The sequence below is a fragment of the Sinohyriopsis cumingii genome, chromosome 7 (assembly GCF_028554795.1).
Source record: "Sinohyriopsis cumingii isolate HCF-2022 chromosome 7, ASM2855479v2, whole genome shotgun sequence".
Lineage (NCBI taxonomy): Eukaryota > Metazoa > Mollusca > Bivalvia > Unionida > Unionidae > Sinohyriopsis > Sinohyriopsis cumingii.
The window spans coordinates 6,532,344-6,552,002 of record NC_142967.1 but is presented as its reverse complement, the minus strand read 5'-3'; the positions used below and the strand labels follow the sequence as shown (position 1 = coordinate 6,552,002).

Below are 19,659 nucleotides of genomic sequence, written 5' to 3'. Positions count from 1 at the left end.
TAAAACAGTACAGGCTACAGCATACGTCATTGCCTTCCATCTTGGATTCTTTGTCAGGATTCAAACTTGGAATCATTAGAACATATCAATATTAGGACTACAAAAACTGTATTCGTCGATTATTCTTTTATTAATTTTGGATTTGATTCTGGAAACCGTAAGTTCTCATATTTTTTCATTTTTCAGTATTTTTCCAAGGAAATATTTGTTATATTTTTCAAAGCTTGTTGTTTTCACTCTTTCTTGTCTTACTGTTTATTCAAGCCTGAACACGAAACAACAAGGATACAGAAGACACTAGTTGCATCATTAGTTGTGCAGATAAATACACAGCTAAGACAAAGTCTTGTAATTTTACACAGTTGTTTATGTATTGTGGTGTGTGTGTGACTGAGCGATTCATATAAAAAGCAGCTGTTTTATTGACTTTTTCCTCCATATTTTAAACTTAAGTTTGCATGATAAGAATGTGATTTATTTTATTTTCATGTAATATTGATCATGGTTTATTGGTATGCCAATCAAGTTCTTTAATATACAGTGTTGCCAGAACAATAAACAGAAAACATGTACAAATATTGCATACTATAGTGTTGCAGCAACTATAGTGATCTACTTTTTTTTCAGCAAGGACTAAAATTTATGAAAAGGGGACTATAGAGGGCAAAGTTTCTTCAGACTGGAACAGATTTGCACTTCTCATCAAGGTACATTTTATAATTGTCATTTGGTTCATAGGCACATTTATTTAGATTGTTTGGTTTGTAGCCACTTTTAGTAACAGTGAGAAATAAAAACTTCTGAAATCTTAGTGTTCATTTCATACAGTTTTTGCATTAAAATGAAAATACAGTGAAATTTGTCAAAGGTGAGTCCAGTACATTGGGAAAGATCAGGATGCCCCATGGGCACATTTCTGTTGGCAGTTCCAAGTTACAAGCCAGTAGCTAAGTTCCTAGGGTGTTGATGAACCCAGGGATAATTTGTACCACCTCACTGCCTAGACTTATCTCAGAGGTGTGATCAAATTTCCTAAAGTCTTAGCACAATCTACAAACATGGGACTACCATTGACCAAAGTTTCAGGGGTCAACTTTGACCAAGTATAGGGAGTTGTTCAAGGTGAACATACACACACACACACACACATATATATATATTTTGTTTTTGACCACACATTTGTAAGCTCACGGTGACTTATCACAAGATGACTGTGCTTACAAGATAGCTTGTTTGGAAGTCACATATCTTGATATTGACAGGTCTTTAGTGTAAGGAAACTAAAATACTTCAAAAAAATCACAAACATTGGATAAACTAGTACTAACATTAGCTCCCATGGTTGTCATCTCTAATTTGCAAATACCTCTTGTAATCCAGGCCAAGTCCATGGTTGTCATCTCTAATTTGCAAATACCTCTTGTAATCCAGGCCTAGTCCATGGTTGTCATCTCTAATTTGCAAATACCTCTGGTAATCCAGGCCAAGTCCATGGTTGTCATCTCTAATTTTGCAAATACCTCTTGTAATCCAGGCCTAGTCCATGGTTGTCATCTCTAATTTGCAAATACCTCTGGTAATCCAGGCCAAGTCCATGGTTGTGATCTCTAATTTGCAAATAGCTCTTGTAATCCAGGCCTAGTCCATGGTTGTCATCTCTAATTTGCAAATACCTCTTGTAATCCAGGCCTAGTCCATGGTTGTCATCTCTAATTTGCAAATACCTCTTGTAATCCAGACCTAGTCCATGGTTGTGATCTCTAATTTGCAAATACCTCTTGTAATCCAGGCCTAGTCCATGGTTGTCATCTCTAATTTGCAAATACCTCTGGTAATCCAGGCCTAGTCCATGGTTGTCATCTCTAATTTGCAAATACCTCTTGTAATCCAGGCCTAGTCCATGGTTGTCATCTCTAATTTGCAAATACCTCTGGTAATCCAGGCCTAGTCCATGGTTGTGATCTCTAATTTGCAAATACCTCTTGTAATCCAGGCCTAGTCCATGGTTGTCATCTCTAATTTGCAAATACATCTTGTAATCCAGACCTAGTCCATGGTTGTCATCTCTAATTTGCAAATACCTCTTGTAATCCAGGCCTAGTCCATGGTTGTCATCTCTAATTTGCAAATACCTCTTGTAATCCAGGCCTAGTCCATGGTTGTCATCTCTAATTTGCAAATACCTCTTGTAAGCTAGGCCTAGTCCATGGTTGTCATCTCTAATTTGCAAATAGCTCTTGTAATCCAAGCCTAGTCCATGGTTGTTATCTCTAATTTGTAAATACCTCTTGTAATCCAGGCCTAGTCCATGGTTGTCATCTCTAATTTGCAAGTGATCCAGGCCTAGTCCATGGTTGTCATCTCTAATTTGCAAATACCTCTTGTGATCCAGGCCTAGTCCATGGTTGTCATCTCTAATTTGCAAATAGCTCTTGTAATCCAGGCCAAGTCCATGGTTGTCATCTCTAATTTGCAAGTGATCCAGGCCTAGTCCATGGTTGTTATCTCTAATTTGTAAATACCTCTTGTAATCCAGGCCTAGTCCATGGTTGTCATCTCTAATTTGCAAGTGATCCAGGCCTAGTCCATGGTTGTCATCTCTAATTTGCAAATACCTCTTGTGATCCAGGCCTAGTCCATGGTTGTCATCTCTAATTTGCAAATAGCTCTTGTAATCCAGGCCAAGTCCATGGTTGTCATCTCTAATTTGCAAGTGATCCAGGCCTAGTCCATGGTTGTCATCTCTAATTTGCAAATAGCTCTTGTAATCCAGGCTAAGTCCATGGTTGTCATCTCTAATTTGCAAGTGATCCAGGCCAAGTCCATGGTTGTCATCTCTAATTTGCAAGTGATCCAGGCCTAGTCCATGGTTGTCATCTCTAATTTGCAAATACCTTTTGTGATCCAGGCCTAGTCCATGGTTGTCATCTCTAATTTGCAGATACCTCTTGTAATCCAGGCCTAGTCCATGGTTGTCATCTCTAATTTGCAATTACCTCTTGTAATCCAGGCCTAGTCTATGGTTGTTATCTCTAATTTGCAAATGTCTCTTGTAATCCAGGCCAAGTCCATGGTTGTCATCTCTAATTTGCAGATACCTCTTGTAATCCAGGCCTAGTCCATGGTTGTCATCTCTAATTTGCAATTACCTCTTGTAATCCAGGCCTAGTCTATGGTTGTCATCTCTAATTTGCAAATGTCTCTTGTAATCCAGGCCTAGTCCATGGTTGTCATCTCTAATTTGCAAATGTCTCTTGTAATCCAGGCCAAGTCCATGGTTGTCATCTCTAATTTGCAAATACCTCTTGTGATCCAGGCCTAGTCCATGGTTGTCATCTCTAATTTGCAAATACATCTTGTAATCCAGACCTAGTCCATGGTTGTCATTTCTAATCTGCAAATATCTCTTGTAATCCAGGCCTAGTCCATGGTTGTCATCTCTAATTTGCAAATACCTCTTGTGATCCAGGCCTAGTCCATGGTTGTCATCTCTAATTTGCAAATACATCTTGTAATCCAGACCTAGTCCATGGTTGTCATCTCTAATTTGCAAATACCTCTTGTAATCCAAGCCTAGTCCATATGAAAACATTTTATTGTACACAGGTGCAGTCAGAGTAATAATTTTGAAGCCTGTCTTAGCAGTAACTCAACATAGCATATCACATTTGCCATCTTTTATGTGTTTGCCCATATATTTTTACTTCCATGCACTAATACAACCATTCATTCATGCCTAAGATTGATGGCCGTGTTAAAGTCCCTTATGTGGTCAATTTCTCAAGTATAATTGGCCACAGTCATGTTACTTAGTATCTCAATACAGTTTGATGTCTACTACACCATTTTATCAAAAGCTCAGGGTTTATCTCAACATGCAAGCTTTATCATCTTTGTGTCTGAAAAAGTATTCTAAACCTGAAATTGTTGATTGCCATTACTTGACATAATAATTGCCATTACTTGACGTAATAATTGTCATTACTTGACATAATAATTGTCATTACTTGACGTAATAATTGCTGAACCAAATACTGTTCAGCAGAAGCTAAATATTGGTCTAAAACGTTAGCATGCCTATGAAATTTAAGGTGTGAGATTGTGATTTAAATTTTTAACGTAGCTTTAACAATTTTCCAGTCATATCGCTACAATGTCTGCAGTGTGGCAGTTTAAAGTGATGTCTAGAACTGGGGCATCATGCCGCAGACATGTAGCATGATGTCTCACCCAGTCATATTATCCTGACACAAGGCTGACCAGTCCTAACACTAACCTCTTAATGCTGAACGTCTAGCGAGGCAGCTGTTAGTACCATTTTTAAGAAGTCGTTGGTATGACTCGGCCGGGTTTGAAGAAATTTAAGGTAGTTTAATGATGAATATTTTCTGTCCTAATGCAGAATGTGAGTGATGAAATATAACTCTGGAAATCAGTCATTTGGGTCCCACTCAGCAAAGTTGACAGCGCTCATTAGTAATCTGTTTTGTCAGTTTGTTTATCTATGTGGCTCAACATTCATCCGGGCATCAGCAGTCAGGCTTCTTCAAGTTGACCCTTGACTGGGAAAAGTTACAGAGATAATTTGTATTTTTATTCAAAATTTGGTATGCAGCATTATGATGATGAGATCTTGGACAAATTCAGTGTTAAGTGTTCTCTGTTATCATTTAGAGGGTTATGGCCCTTGATTGAATGTCCCCCTGATAGGTTTCTGCAGCATAACTTTGCCAAGACTTATTGGGTTTCATCCAAAATATGGCATGCAGCTTTATCAGTTATCGATAAAACCTTGAATAAGTTTTATTTCCAGCATTGCATTTCATCATTTACAGGGGATGTGACCTCTGATTGCCTGTCTTCATGTTTCATTTATGCATTTTAAGATTAGCAAGGATTGTTGAATGGCTACTTTATTTAGAATTCATCATTATATAGATGAAATTATGTTGTTTGATTTCATGCATTCGTCATCATCATATACAGGCATTATGGCCCTGATACTTGTCCTCCAAACTTTGGTTTATGCAGCATAACTTAAGCAACAATTGATGGATTTTAATTATATTTTGCATGCCACTATGTGTGGATCAAAACTCCTTTGAATGAGTTCATTTTCCAGTGCTCAGTGATTTATAGAAGTCATGGCCCCAGATTTCCACTCAATCTTAACTTGGGTGTCTGCAGCTTAGCAATACCAAGGACTATTGGGTGTCAACTCAGATTTTTGAGAACTTGGACTTACCATGAAAATAACTGTAAGGGCATAAAATAAAATAATTAATGGAATGATGGTCTATTTACCCTTGTAAGTATTGGACCTGGAGTCATTGGTTTATGCACCATTATAGTCATTGGGCCTGACGTCTTTGGTTTATGCACCATTATAGTCATTGGGCCTGACGTTATTGGTTTATGCACCATTATAGTCATTGGGCCTGGAGTCATTGGTTGATGCACCATTATAGTCATTGGGCCTGGAGTCTTTGGTTTATGCACTATTATATTCATTGGGCCTGGAGTCTTTAGTTTATGCACCACTATAGACTCATTGGTTGATGCACCATTATAATCATTGGGCCTGGAGTCATTGGTTTATGCACTATTATAGTCATTGGGCCTGGAGTCATTGGTTTATGCACTATTATAGTCATTGGGCCTGGAGTCATTGGTTTATGCACCATTATAGTCATTGGGCCTGGAGTCATTGGTTTATGCACCATTAAAGTAATTGGGCCTGGATTCATTGGTTTATGCACCATTATAGTCATTGGGCCTGGAGTCATTGGTTGATGCACTAATATAGTCATTGGGCATGGAGTCATTGGTTTATGCACCATTAAAGTAATTGGGCCTGGAGTCATTGGTTGATGCACCATTATAGTCATTTGGCCTGGAATCATTGGTTTATGCACCATTAAAATAATAGGGCCTGGAGTCATTGGTTTATGCACCATTAAAGTAATTGGGCCTGGAGTCATTGGTTGATGCACCATTATAAGTCATTGGGCCTAGAGTCATTGGTTTATGCACCATTATAGTCATTGGGCCTGGAGACATTGGTTTATGCACCATTACAGTCATTGGGCCTGGAGTCATTGGTTTATGCACCATTAAAGTAATTGGGCCTGGAGTCATTGGTTGATGCACTATTATAGTCATTGGACCTGTAGTCATTGGTTTATGCACCATTATAGTCATTGGGCCTGGAGTCATTGGTTGATTCACCATTATAGTAATTGGGCCTGTAGTCATTGGTTTATGCACCATTATAGTCACTGGGCCTGGAGTCATTGGTTAATGCACCATTATAGTCATTGGACTCGGAGTCATTGGTTGATGCATCATTATAGTCATTGGGCCTGGAGTCATTGGTTTATGCACCATTGAAGTAATTGGGCCTGGAGTCATTGGTTGATGCACCATTATAGTCATTGGGCCTGGAGTCATTGGTTTATGCACCATTGTAGTCATTGGGCCCGGAGTCATTGGTTTATGCACTATTATGGTCATTGGGCCTGGAGTCATTGGTTTATGCACCATTATAGTCATTGGGCCTGGAGTCATTGGTTGATGCACCATTATAGTCATTGGGCCTGGAGTCTTTGATTTATGCACCATTATAGTCATTGGGCCTGTAGTCATTGGTTTATGCACCATTATATTCATTGGGCCTGTAGTCATTGGTTTATGCACCATTATGGTCATTGGGCCTGTAGTCATTGGTTTATGCACCATTATAGTCATTGGGCCTGGAGTCATTGGTTTATGCACCATTATAGTCATTGGGCCTGGAGTCATTGGTTGATGCACTATTATAGTCATTGGGCCTGGAGTCATTAGTTTATGCACCATTAAAGTAATTGGGCCTGGAGTCATTGGTTGATGCACCATTATAGTCATTTAGCCTGGAGTCATTGGTTTATGCACAATTAAAGTCACTGGGCCTGGATTCATTGGTTTATGCACCATTATAGTCATTGGGCCTGGATTCATTGGTTGATTCACCATTATAGTAATTGGGCCTGTAGTCATTGGTTTATGCACCATTATAGTCATTGGGCCTGGAGTCATTGGCTTATGCACCATTATAGTCATTGGGTCTGGAGTCATTGGTTGATGCACTAATATAGTCATTGGGCATGGAGTCATTGGTTTATGCACTATTAAAGTAATTGGGCCAGGAGTCATTGGTTGATGCACCATTATAGTCATTTGGCCTGGAGATTGGTTTATGTACCATTAAAATAATAGGGCCTCGAGTAATTGGTTTATGCACCATGAAAGTAATTGGGCCTGGAGTCATTGGTTGATGCACCATGAAAGTAATTGGGCCTGGAGTCATTGGTTTATGCACCATTATAGTCATTGGGCCTGGAGTCATTTGTTTATGCGCCATTATAGTCATTGGGCCTGGAGTCATTGGTTGATGCACCATTAAAGTAATTGGGCCTGGAGTCATTGGTTTATGCACCATTATAGTCATTGGGCCTGAAGTCATTGTTTTATGCACCATTATAGTCATTGGGTCTGGAATCATTAATTTATTTACCCTTGTAATCATGGATCCTGGAATCATTGGTTTATGTAACCTTATAAGCATTGGACCTGGATTAATTGGTTTTTATACCTTTAGAACCATGGAAGCTGAAATCATTGTTGTATGTACCAATATGTCCATTGCACCTGAAATAATAGTTTTATGTACCCTTGTAAGAATTGGACTGGAATCATTGGTTTATGTACCCTTGTAATCATGGATCCTGGAATCATTGGTTTATGTACCCTTGTAATCATTGATTGGAATAATTGGATTTCAAGCAGATTTTCTTAATAACTTTTTTTGTTTTACCTCTGGCAAGAGTTTGAAAGCCAGCTCTTCACATAATCTTTGTTTGATCCATTTTTATTGGATGCACTTTTTTTCTTTGTGTATGTTCCTCTTTTTAAGACCTGTTTAGACTTATTTTGTTGCATTGGACCTATCACTAATATGTATGGTTTAAAGTAAGTTGACATTAACTTAAACCATCAAGATATTATTGGTAGGTTCATCAGAATCACCATTACTATCAAATACAGCAATTTAGTCTTTCTTTCATGATGCAGTAACTTGATGTTTTTGAGTGTCCTTAATTCTTTAATAAGTACATGTACACATGAATGGAGATAGCTGAGGGAAAGTAAAATTACTGTTTTCTCCTGTTGTCATTTATGTTAGCATATTCCTTATAGGCCCATTTATGACAAGTCAATCCATTTATATCTCAATCCAGTTACCATGGATAATACTTTCATAAAATGACCTACTGTAAATCATATAATGCTAAAATCTTAGTAAATATGGACAGTAGACTGTCATTTTATTTACGTCACATTTTGTGATAAAAGTCTTCAGGTATCAGATATTAATGCTGATCACATATGGATGGACAGTTCCAGGATCATTTTTAGACATTAGCAGCCAACTTTTTCTAAGTGCCAGCTCAGTTTTTACATAATTTAGCAGATGGCCATGTGGATACAATTTTGAAGAAAGACTTAGATCAATGTTTTGCCTATGATTTTATTTTGAAATCCATCACTGCAGTTCTTGTTATTTTGGTTTTATAGTCTCATGTGTTTGAATAAAATGACCATACTTCATTTTTTTTCTTGTTTACATAGCAGTCATGTACACATCATATTTAAGTAAACAAATAAAACAATCATTTTAATTTTAGCACAGAGCCAAGCCAAAAACAATTTATTTTCCTACTATGCTGATAGTATATATTAAAATAAAAAATTCATTCATACTTACATATTTTGCATTATGGTGTTATTTTAATCATTAATCAGTCCTATTTACATATTACAATTTTCCAGGACAATCTAGCAGTGGGTGGTGTTAATGGTGAGCAGTTGTTTGGTATCTTAATACCAAGTCACAGTCATGGATTTGCAGGGCTGGGCACGGCATCATATGGGTTAGCTGACTTTGACAATCTGATGCTGTTGTCTTTTGAAGATGGAGAGAAAAGGTTACAGCACCAACAGGCAAACAGGAAATCTTTCAGTAATGAAACACTTTATTTCAAACCATTGCATCACTCTAGTTATCACCCTTAAGTTGACCTTTTATACAGGCCCTTTTTGTCATAACTTTTATAATTAAGTTAGATATGACTCCATATTCCCCCCAGGCTCTCCATTAATCTGAAGCTTGAAACAGGTTAGCTTTAAAGGATACTTTTTTTTGTGGATCTTTATCACTGATATGTAGCATTATGGGATACTTTTTGTGGATCCATATCACTGATATTTAGCATTAAGGGATACTTTTTGTGGATCTGTATCACTGATATTTAGCATTAAGGGATACTTTTTGTGAATCTGTAACATTGATATTTAGCATTAAGGGATACTTTTTGTGGACCTGTATCACTGATATTTAGCATTAAGGGATACTTTTTGTGAATCTGTAACATTGATATTTAGCATTAAGGGATACATTTTGTGGATCCGTATCACTGATTTTAGCATTAAGGGATACTTTTTGTGGACCTGTATCACTGATATTTAGCATTAAGGGATACTTTTTGTGAATCTGTAGCATTGATATTTAGCATTAAGGGATACTTTTTGTGGACCTGTATCACTGATATTTAGCATTAAGGGATACTTTTTGTGGACCTGTATCACTGATATTTAGCTTTCTGCATATAGTAAAAGAATCACAGGCCTGCCAACCCTTGCAATTTCACTAAAATTACATGAAATAATACAGAAAATATGATTGTGGTCAGATCCAGACATGGACTTGTCTAGGTTTGATACAGATCTTGGTTTCATATTATTTTCATTCGAGCTGGTCAGGGAACCAGTCTAATTTTAAAAGAGTACCTCAGATGATTAAATCTGCTAATGCTTTTCATGCAAAGAACTTGCGTAACCAAGCTGTTGCTTATAGCATTTTCTCAAAATGTCTTCTAACAAAGGAAAACAACTTTGATTGTAATTGAACATGATGTTTGCCTTCACTGCATCAGATAACACTTTTTGCACTTTGTGGAGATGTTATTTCATTACAACTTATTGAGTAGGTCTTTTTAGGGTTGGCAGGTCTGGAACTTAAGTTCTTTCATTCTACCATTCTTTTTTTATAATGTTATGAAGTTGTTTGTTTTATGTTCAGTTAACATTTTTTTTATTTGTAAAAGTGCTAAAAGTATAGGGTATGAGTTTGTAACAAGTTTAGATGGCACTTAATTAAGTCTGTGTAAAATATGTTGTCAGTTTTCATTCACCTATTATAAAATAGCCTTTGCACAGGAATTTTGGAGGTTTAAAATGAACTATGGAGTATTTCAGAATATATGGCTTGGGGATAAATGTTTATATGTGATTTTCAGTCATACATATGATTTCAAATTGTTATTGGTAATGATAGCTTAAACAAATTGTTACATATTGCTTCCTGTGTAAAGTGCTACATGTTGTTATCAATGCAAATTTTTACATATTGCTAACTATGCAAATTGTTACATATTGCTAACTATGCAAATTGTTACATATTGCTCAATGTTTCTAATGGTGTCTAGTTTGCTCTTCATGAAAATGGTTCTGATTTTGTATCCTACATGGCTGCCACAATGCCTGGTTTGAAAACATTTCTTTTGTAAGAATATCAGAGATGGTTTCAACACTCAGCTATTAAAAAGAAGAAATGGTTTTATTTCACATTCCAGGAAATTCTCTTCAGACAGTAGAACCTCAGTTCTATCTAGGTACTTTTGATTGAATTTGGACTATTTCATGTCGGTAATAAAACTTAATAAATGCTTTCATCTTTAGAAGTACTGCTCACTTCTGGCAACATTAGGTCACAGTGACCTACTTACTCTTCATGTTACAGTTATTGTATTAAGTATTTGCACTAAGCTCAAGTTCTATTATTGCACCATGATTGAACTTGATGTAGGGCATTGATTTCATCACTAATTATCAGACAAAAAGTAGGTCACATCAGCATGCTGTTTAATACTCTAGTGATAATGCTGAACTTCAGGATTATACCTTCTGAGAAGGTCAATTCATAGTGACCATGCTGGACTTAAGGATTATACCTTCTGAGCAGGTCAATTCATAGTGACCATGCTGGACTTCAGGATTATAACTTCTGAGCAGGTCAATTCGTAGTGACCATGCTGGACTTCAGGATTATACCTTGTAAATTCATAGCATTCTGCATAGTTTATTATTTATTTTATGCATGAATGTTTGTTCTACATAGTAATGTGAATTAAGCATTTTGTTGTTCTATGTACATATTTTTCATTGCAAACATTCCATAACATTTAGGATTTTTGCATTGTGGAAACAAGGTCAATATGCAACATTTAAAGTTATAATGTTAAAAGACTTTATTAAATTTAAGTACTTTCTGATTGGTAATGCAAAAAGTCCATGATACAGATGTCTTTCACATGCTTTTAATATATAGTTAACTTGTGAATCCAGACTTTGTTTCAAGAAAATCATAACAAATTTTAACCTGTCGGGCATTTTTCCCTGAATGTCAGATAGGGTAAGATAACTATATCTTTCCTGAATGGAAGATAAAGTCAACATTTTGAAGAAGAATCCATAAAAGCCTGGGGGAGGTGGCACCATCCCCTTCCCCAGGAACAACTAGCAGGCTGCGGTGCAGTCAGAAAAAAGTGGCACATGCACAGTTGTGCACACACCACTATAATTAAACTCGACAACAACAACATGTGCAACATGAGGACCTTATGATATCGACTGTGAATACTAATGCCAAGAGGTGTTGATGGACCACAGGTATCAGATAATTGATTTTACATATGTGAGAGAGCGATCTTGAGATAAATGACTGTTATGTTTTTGTCTCAGTCTTTTTGTCTTGAGTTGATGATCTCAGAGCCCTTGGCATGTGGTGCTTTAACATGGTCATGCAATCTTGGCAAATCCTTGAATTTGATTGGTTGTCTTAAACAATCCTTGAATTTTAAAAATATTGGTTTTTGTCCTCAAAAGTTCTTGAATTTGTTTGAAAAAGTCCTGAACTTTTTCCCAAATCACCTTGAATGCATCTGACAGAATACAAAAAATTAAGACTGCATAAAATATGTCACTGTTTTAATTCATAATTTTTGTTGTTTGCATATTTTCCAAAACCAATGAAGAAATATATAAAAAAAAACATACTAATGAAAAAATAAATGAAATAAGATAAAATAGGGTGGATCAAAGCGATATGACACAGGTATTTACTAGATTGAGTGCTTTAGTGGCACACTGATTAGTTATCTGAGTTTGTTTCTATATTTTTACACATTTATGCATTATTAAATGAAGTAACATATGAGAGTTTCTGTAAGGTTAAATACACCATGAAAACTTTTAACACCCTTGAAACTCCTTTAAATGTCCTTGAAAAAGAATTGTCATTACTGTACCAAATCATGTTTCATGGCATCATGTCATAGCATGATTCATGCGACTCTTCGTAGGTAAAGCAAGTTAATGATATGATGGAATAAAACAGAATTTTTGTCTATGGGTGAAAGAAATGATCAGTGTTGTTGATGCTTATACAAAGAAATCTTAGTCTTGGAGTTGCATAACTTGTTATATGCCTTGCAAAAGAGAAAGTATAACCCTTTGAGTGAAATTTCCTTGCGTTCTTGACAGACTCAGCATAGACTCTGTGTGTGTCTGTGATTTGGATTTTTAACTTAGCTTTAACAATTTTTCAGTCATATCACTACAATGTCTGCAGTGTGACAGTTTTTAGTGATGTCTAGCACTGGGGTATCATGCCGCAGACAGGTAGCATGATGTCCCACCCAGTCACATTATCCTGACACCAGGCCGACCAGTCCTAACACTAACCTCTTAATGCTGAGTGCCAAGCCAGGCAGCTGTTAATACAATTTTTGTAAGTCTTTGGTATGACTTGGCCAGGGATCGAACCCATGACCTCCCACATCCAAGGCATCCCATTTGGTGCTGACTTGTCAGTTAAATACATTAATACTCAAGATACAACACATTTTACAATATTCTTATGAATAATAGCTACTAACATTGTTGTTTATTTTATGGTATTGTTGATACAACACATTATTTTACAATATTCTTATGAATAATAGCTGCTAACATTGTTGTTTATTTTATGGTATTGTTGAATTTTGTAACTCCATTTTTATTTTTATAAAATCCAGATTTTGCATTCCTAATGTAATTTTTTTTCATCTTAGATAGAAATCCACATATCTTATATTGACCTATTTGCTTAGTATTACTATGGAATAAAGTATTTTTAGCTGATATAATAGTTGAGGTGTCTTATTTAAAATTAAAAACACAAGAGTGGGACCAAAGTTGTATTGTTTAATGGACTTTACTATGACAGTTACAGTGTCATTGTCACTAAATTATCATATATAATTCACACCCCACTGTGATCAGCTTAAACCCAGATATACAAGCATTTAAGGTTCACAAAGTTTTACAGATGGCAGGGACAACACCAACGACTTATGCTTCAATAAAAAAATGTGTCAAAATGGTTTGTTTCTGGCCCTGTTGAACCTTAAACCATATCGAATACTTATTGTTTTTTCCTCTGTTAAAACCTATAAAGATAAAGTAGTAAGACAGAACAAACACAACATATGAAAAATCAGGATTTGACAACCCGACTGAAACTCCATGCATTTAATCTGACCTCTAAAATACCAACCATCACTACAAAATGGGATTTTGAAGATATTGGATCAGTGAGGAAAAGTGCTCTGGAACCATTGTAAGAGTTTAAAGTATTTAAAGAATGAAAAGTCAACATTCAGAATGAATTTAGAATAATTTTGCTGAAACTTAAAAACTCCCAGTCTGATGTAGATTAGATGACTGCACTTCTATCCCATGCCCAAAGTTCATTGAAAGTTTGAGTGTCTTCTTCTGAGTTGTTGTTTAAGAATGAAACACCTATTTCTGAAAATGATGTGGCCTCTATATCCATAATTATCATTCTTCCTAAGCTTGTACACATTCAATTTTTTACAAATGAATTTTTTGTCCTTCAGACATGTTTGAAAAGTGCTTGTATTTCAGATGAAATATTTGTATGAATCACAATAATGTATTAGCCAGCTGGCGTGCACTCTCTTTGCTTCAAATCATGCGTAAAACAAACCAAATCATGATCGACTGAAGTATTACATTACATCTGGTAGCCAATCACATCTTGTCATTGTGCTGTTAATTCTACTGCAAAACACTTGTGTGGTAATGACAATTCTTCCAAACTGCTTGGTCATGAACTATTGAACTACAGAGCACCATTGTAACAATATATTTACAAACATTCTTGACACATTGTACAGAAAGGCTCTCAAGAATAAACGAGTACGGCCATAATTGACTTGACGTTAATAATTTTAGAGAAAATAGAAGTTCATGGCCATAGGGACCATACCTCACTTGTAATAGAATATTTGCGACACTGGCTTAACCTTATTGTTAATGTTAGGACCTTGAAGTACACATAAATCTTTCGGGAAGTATAACATAATGTTAAGTATTGTTTGCTCATTTTTGTCTCTGTTAACTTAACATTGTCAGAATTGTGCAGTATTTTTATATACTGAACACCTTTATATTGCACGCATGTGCATGACACCTTTGCATAAAATAGTATTGTGTATTGGGAAGAACTTTATAAATGAACCATGTACACTCATGTAGTAGACTTTTTAGTTTTTCCAAATCTTTATTTGTTTGAGAATGAACTAAACAAGCTGTTTCGTCCATTTGAAAGTATAGATGATAATGTTAACGATGTGGACAAATTCAGTGAATCAGAAACAAAACTTTCAAACAAAGCGTGAATGAACGTGATATTCACAATGTTAACAACACACGTGAGATACGCAGTAATTGAAAATACCATTTTGATCACTGAAACAAATATTTAAGAGAATATTCATATCTTTTCGCAAATAGAATGGTTCAGACTATGACCAGTGCTCTCTAGTGTCTATAAATATATGGCATAAAAAGTATATTGAGGCCAAGGGCTATCACATTTCTATCAGAGATGTACCATTTTACAAGTCTGTCAAAATATTAGATTTGAGTACAAAAGATGTAACTGAAGGTTTTGGCAGGAAACTAAGAGCCTCAGAGCCAATAAGCCAAGAGGACGAAAAAGTATTATTTCCATTGGTTAAATGGACTGTCGAACAACAACAGTTTTTAAATTTTCCCCGTGTAACTATTTTGATGCAATGTTAGGCTAGCGATGGAAAACACACACTAAATGATACATGTGATAGCTGGGATCTGTCCAGTAGCAAGGTGCATGTGACAGGGCATAAACACGTCTTCTTTAGCTTGTGATAAGAATGGTAATAAACTTACTTATATTTATCATCTTGAATTTGCTCAAAATACTCATTCTTGGTTCTGCAAATCCGAATTGCATGATCCGTGTCATGGAAGACATGATACACACCAAAATTGTACTGTAACTTTGACTTCATTTCTAAGTGAAACCCCATTCTATTACTGCACTGAATTGACACAATAAATCCAGTCCATCATAAAAAGAAAATCAGAACTGAGTTGGATCAATGTAAAATCAAATCCGTTCATTTCAGACCAGTTGGAAAAGTTTCTGCAATGCGCATTCATTCAAAATATGATTTTAAATTAAATTTTAAGTAGAAGAAAATGATGTGTTTTTTAAACTACTGTTGAGCGTGTGGCGAGGTTAAAAGGTCGTTGGGCGGTGCTATGTGCAAATTAATATTATTGTGTATTGCTGAATCTAGGGTTGTGTATTTATGTTGGAATGCAACAAATTCAATTACTTTATGTCTTGTAGTGTAATTTTATAGTTAAGCCTTAGGTAGAATGAGAAAATGAGCATACAATAAAGTATTACCGAATTTGTACGGAAGAATATGAACTCTTTATCTCGGATGAATACTTCAGTCCCAAAGGTCTTGCAGTATTAATCTGAAAAACTCAGTCATATTTTCCATACAAATGCAGTAACCTATACATATAACGCCTGAATTTAAACTCGTGATCAACGGTTTAAAACCTTGAGATACAATCAAGTCTCGCCGTGGAATGGTAATGTTTAATATAAAAAAATGGCATAGATTAAATTAGTCATCAAGATATTGCTTAGCTGATGGATTAAAAAAAGTAAAAAATCTGACTGGCTACTGGATTGTTATCTTTTTCTTTCATGACCGAAAAGAACTATGCAATAATTTGATGGACTTGATTCCTAGTAGACATCTCCAGGTGAATGAAGACTAGAGTTAGTTTTTAGGGTATGTATCTTCAAAGAAATTGATTTGTACAATACAGTCGGCTATATTAAAATTTGCTAATTTGGACAAATTTATGGTCAAAACTATTCTGTTTGAGAGGCAGACGGTTTCACAAGCACTGTTACACAAGATGTTATAATTTCCTGAGACATACACTGAGATAGCAAAATATCGCAAATTTAAGCACTTTGCATCCGCATACTTATTTCAGTGAGATAAATACAGTGGGACAGACCAAAACCTCTGTTACGACCAACATATATGAGCATATGATACGCAATATTGTTTACTTCCACCAGATCCTGTTACACCTGCAGTGATCTTTTATTTTTACAAGTACCTTGATACAGGTAAATTTAATGAAAGACTTCAGTGTGGAAACTACGCTCAAGCAAGGTGGAGACAACTCTTAATACGCTTTAGGAAATTAACATTAGATCCGAGAGCAAAACGTGTCTCTTTTTGTACTATATCCTGTCATCATGTGATAAAGTTTGCATGGAGTTATGGGTATTTGAGCAATGCAGATAGCCCATATTTTGTGTATCTGGCTTCATTATAATTCCAGCGCGCGTTTTAAGGTGAGTAAAACTTGCAGATGTGGCCAAGACACTGGTCCTGTTAAAGAGATATATAATGTTAACTGAAACGTGAGAAATGTATTTGACGATTGCTGCTTGGGTAAGTTGCAGGTATTAAGTTCCGTTTGGGGCCGTCCATTCAAAATGATGCACAGAAGGGAGGGAGATTTGAAGCTTGTGCATGTGCAAGTGTGGTAGTAGTGGTGGGGAGAGTATTATCAAGTGGTACGTGCACACCTAACAACACAGACTATATTGTAGCTACTAAGAGTAAAACCTATTTGCTTAAGCCAACAGCAAACTATATATTGCCTTCGCACACCTTTAAATTCGTTTGTACCCCACTACCAATATTAAAAACGAAAAGCATCAAGAAAGTACGTGATAAACAGGCGCAGTATGTCATTTTTGGTTGGACAATGAGAGGGCATGTCAAACGGTAGCGTGGGAAAATGGTCAGGCATGATAGTACATGTATGTCAAACTTTGGGTAGGGATACAAAGTCAAATGCTTGAGCTAAACACCGGTATCCAATTTATTATGCCACGTGAAATATAGCTTGAAATATCAAGCTGATTCTTAAACAGGTCGCGTGAGAAGAGAGAATGTGTGTGTGTATGTGTGTTTGTGTGTGTGGTTTGGAATTTTAACGTAGCATTAGCAATTGATCAGTCATATCGCTACAGTGTCTGCAGTGTGGCAGTTTATAGTGATGTCTAGCACTGGGGCATCATGCAACAGACATGTAGCATGGTGTCCCACCCAGTCACATTATCTTGACACCAGGCCGACCTGTCCTAATACTAACCTCTTAATGCTGAGCGTCTAGCGAGGCAGCTGTTAGTACCATTTCTCTAAGTCTTTGGTATGACTTGGCCCGGGATCGAACCCATGATCCCCCGCATCCAAGGCGGACACTCTAACCACTAAGCTGCCGGAGCAGTACAATAAGAGAGGAAAGTGTCCCTCTTATATTTTTTGATAGTACATGTATGAAAACAGGTAAATTGTAGGCAACGATACGATCCCTGCGTCTTTTTCTGGCCTCGTGAACAGTTCATTGCAGTAAAAATGTGTGCAACGCGTCCAATATTTGCAATATATAATTTAAATATTTCTTGTAAAAAAATTGAATGAATAATAAAGAGCAACTTTTGTATACGTTTGTTTAGAAAGATGTAACTCCAAAGTTTACGGAATTTTTGAGATTATCGAACATAATGAACGATTGCATCAGTTGCTTGAAAACAGATTCGCCCATGCAGACATGGTGACCGTGTTACTAAAGAAATAAATACCAGTTTGATTCAAAATGCCAACAAGTTGACAGTGTGTGAAAGGGTGTGAAATACCTTGTAACAGCATACGTACGCATAGGAGAAGGAGTACAAAAAGTAGACAATACGACAAGGGGGGAGCGGTCAAAAATGGTTGATTGTTTGCGTATTATACACAAAGTATTAGTAACGAAACAATATAGCACTCAACCTTTCATATTGTCATCAAAGCATTAGCATACTTCGCAGACGAGACAAAATCATTGTCATCAAGATGCTATATATTGCTCATATTCTGGAAAATGAACTACTTATAAACATGAGCTGTTCAAGATAGTGTTTGCCCAAATAATGGCTTCTTACCCTCAAATAACTGTTGATATGAAGGTTTACAAATAAGACTGAATTGTTTCTTGAAAACGTATTTCAAAATTGTACGCAATGTCAGTGTTTATTTAAAGGTCTTACACAATTTAACCGGCAATATTAATAGTCTGGTTAGGACTGTACATAGCGGAACATATAATTTGCGCAAATTTAAACCGTAACTATTTAATTCCGTAAACAAACATTACATACCTTATGTAACCATAGTTTAGAACAGGCAAGTTCTATTATAAACGAAGTTTTTCCTTAGATCTGAAAGAAATCGAGAAACTTAAGCTCTAAAAGCAACAAGGTTATACAAACACAATACAACAAGACTATACAACACAATACAACAAGACTATACAAACACAATACACCAAGACTATACAAACACAATACACCAAGACTATACAAACACAATATAACAAGACTATACAAACACAATACACCAAGACTATACAAACACAATATAACAAGACTATACAAACACAATACACCAAGACTATACAAATACAATACAACAAGACTATACAAATACAATACACCAAGACTATACAAACACAATACACCAAGACTATACAAATACAATACAACAAGACTGCACAAACACAATACAACAAGACTGTACAAACACAATACAACAAGACTATACAAACACAATACACCAAGACTATACAAATACAATACAACAAGACTATACAAACACAATACACCAAGACTATACAAACACAATACACCAAGACTATACAAATACAATACAACAAGACTGTACAAACACAATACAACAAGACTGTACAAACATAATACACCAAGACTATACAAACACAATATAACAAGACTATACAAACACAATATAACAAGACTATACAAACACAATACAACAAGACTATACAAACACAATACAACAAGACTATACAAACACAATAACCAAGACTATACAAACACAATATAACAAGACTATACGAACACAATATAACAAGACTATACAAACACAATATAACAAGACTATACAAACACAATATAACAAGACTATACAAACACAATACAACAAGACTATACAAACACAATACAAC

The 19,659-nt window shown here is 35.9% G+C and overlaps 1 protein-coding gene across 1 annotated transcript in view; it reads left to right on the top strand.

Annotated features, from left to right (window-relative positions):
• The window catches only part of LOC149794684 (galactocerebrosidase-like), an 86,237-nt gene extending 74,612 nt beyond the window's left edge, over positions 1-11,625 (top strand). The window contains exons 17-18 of the mRNA XM_089964292.1: positions 628-707; positions 8,869-11,625. Of these exons, the coding sequence (XP_089820418.1) occupies positions 628-707; positions 8,869-9,111 (323 nt within the window). The 3' untranslated portion in view covers positions 9,112-11,625. The remainder of the gene's footprint in view (positions 1-627; positions 708-8,868) is intronic.
• Positions 11,626-19,659: the final 8,034 nt, after the last annotated feature.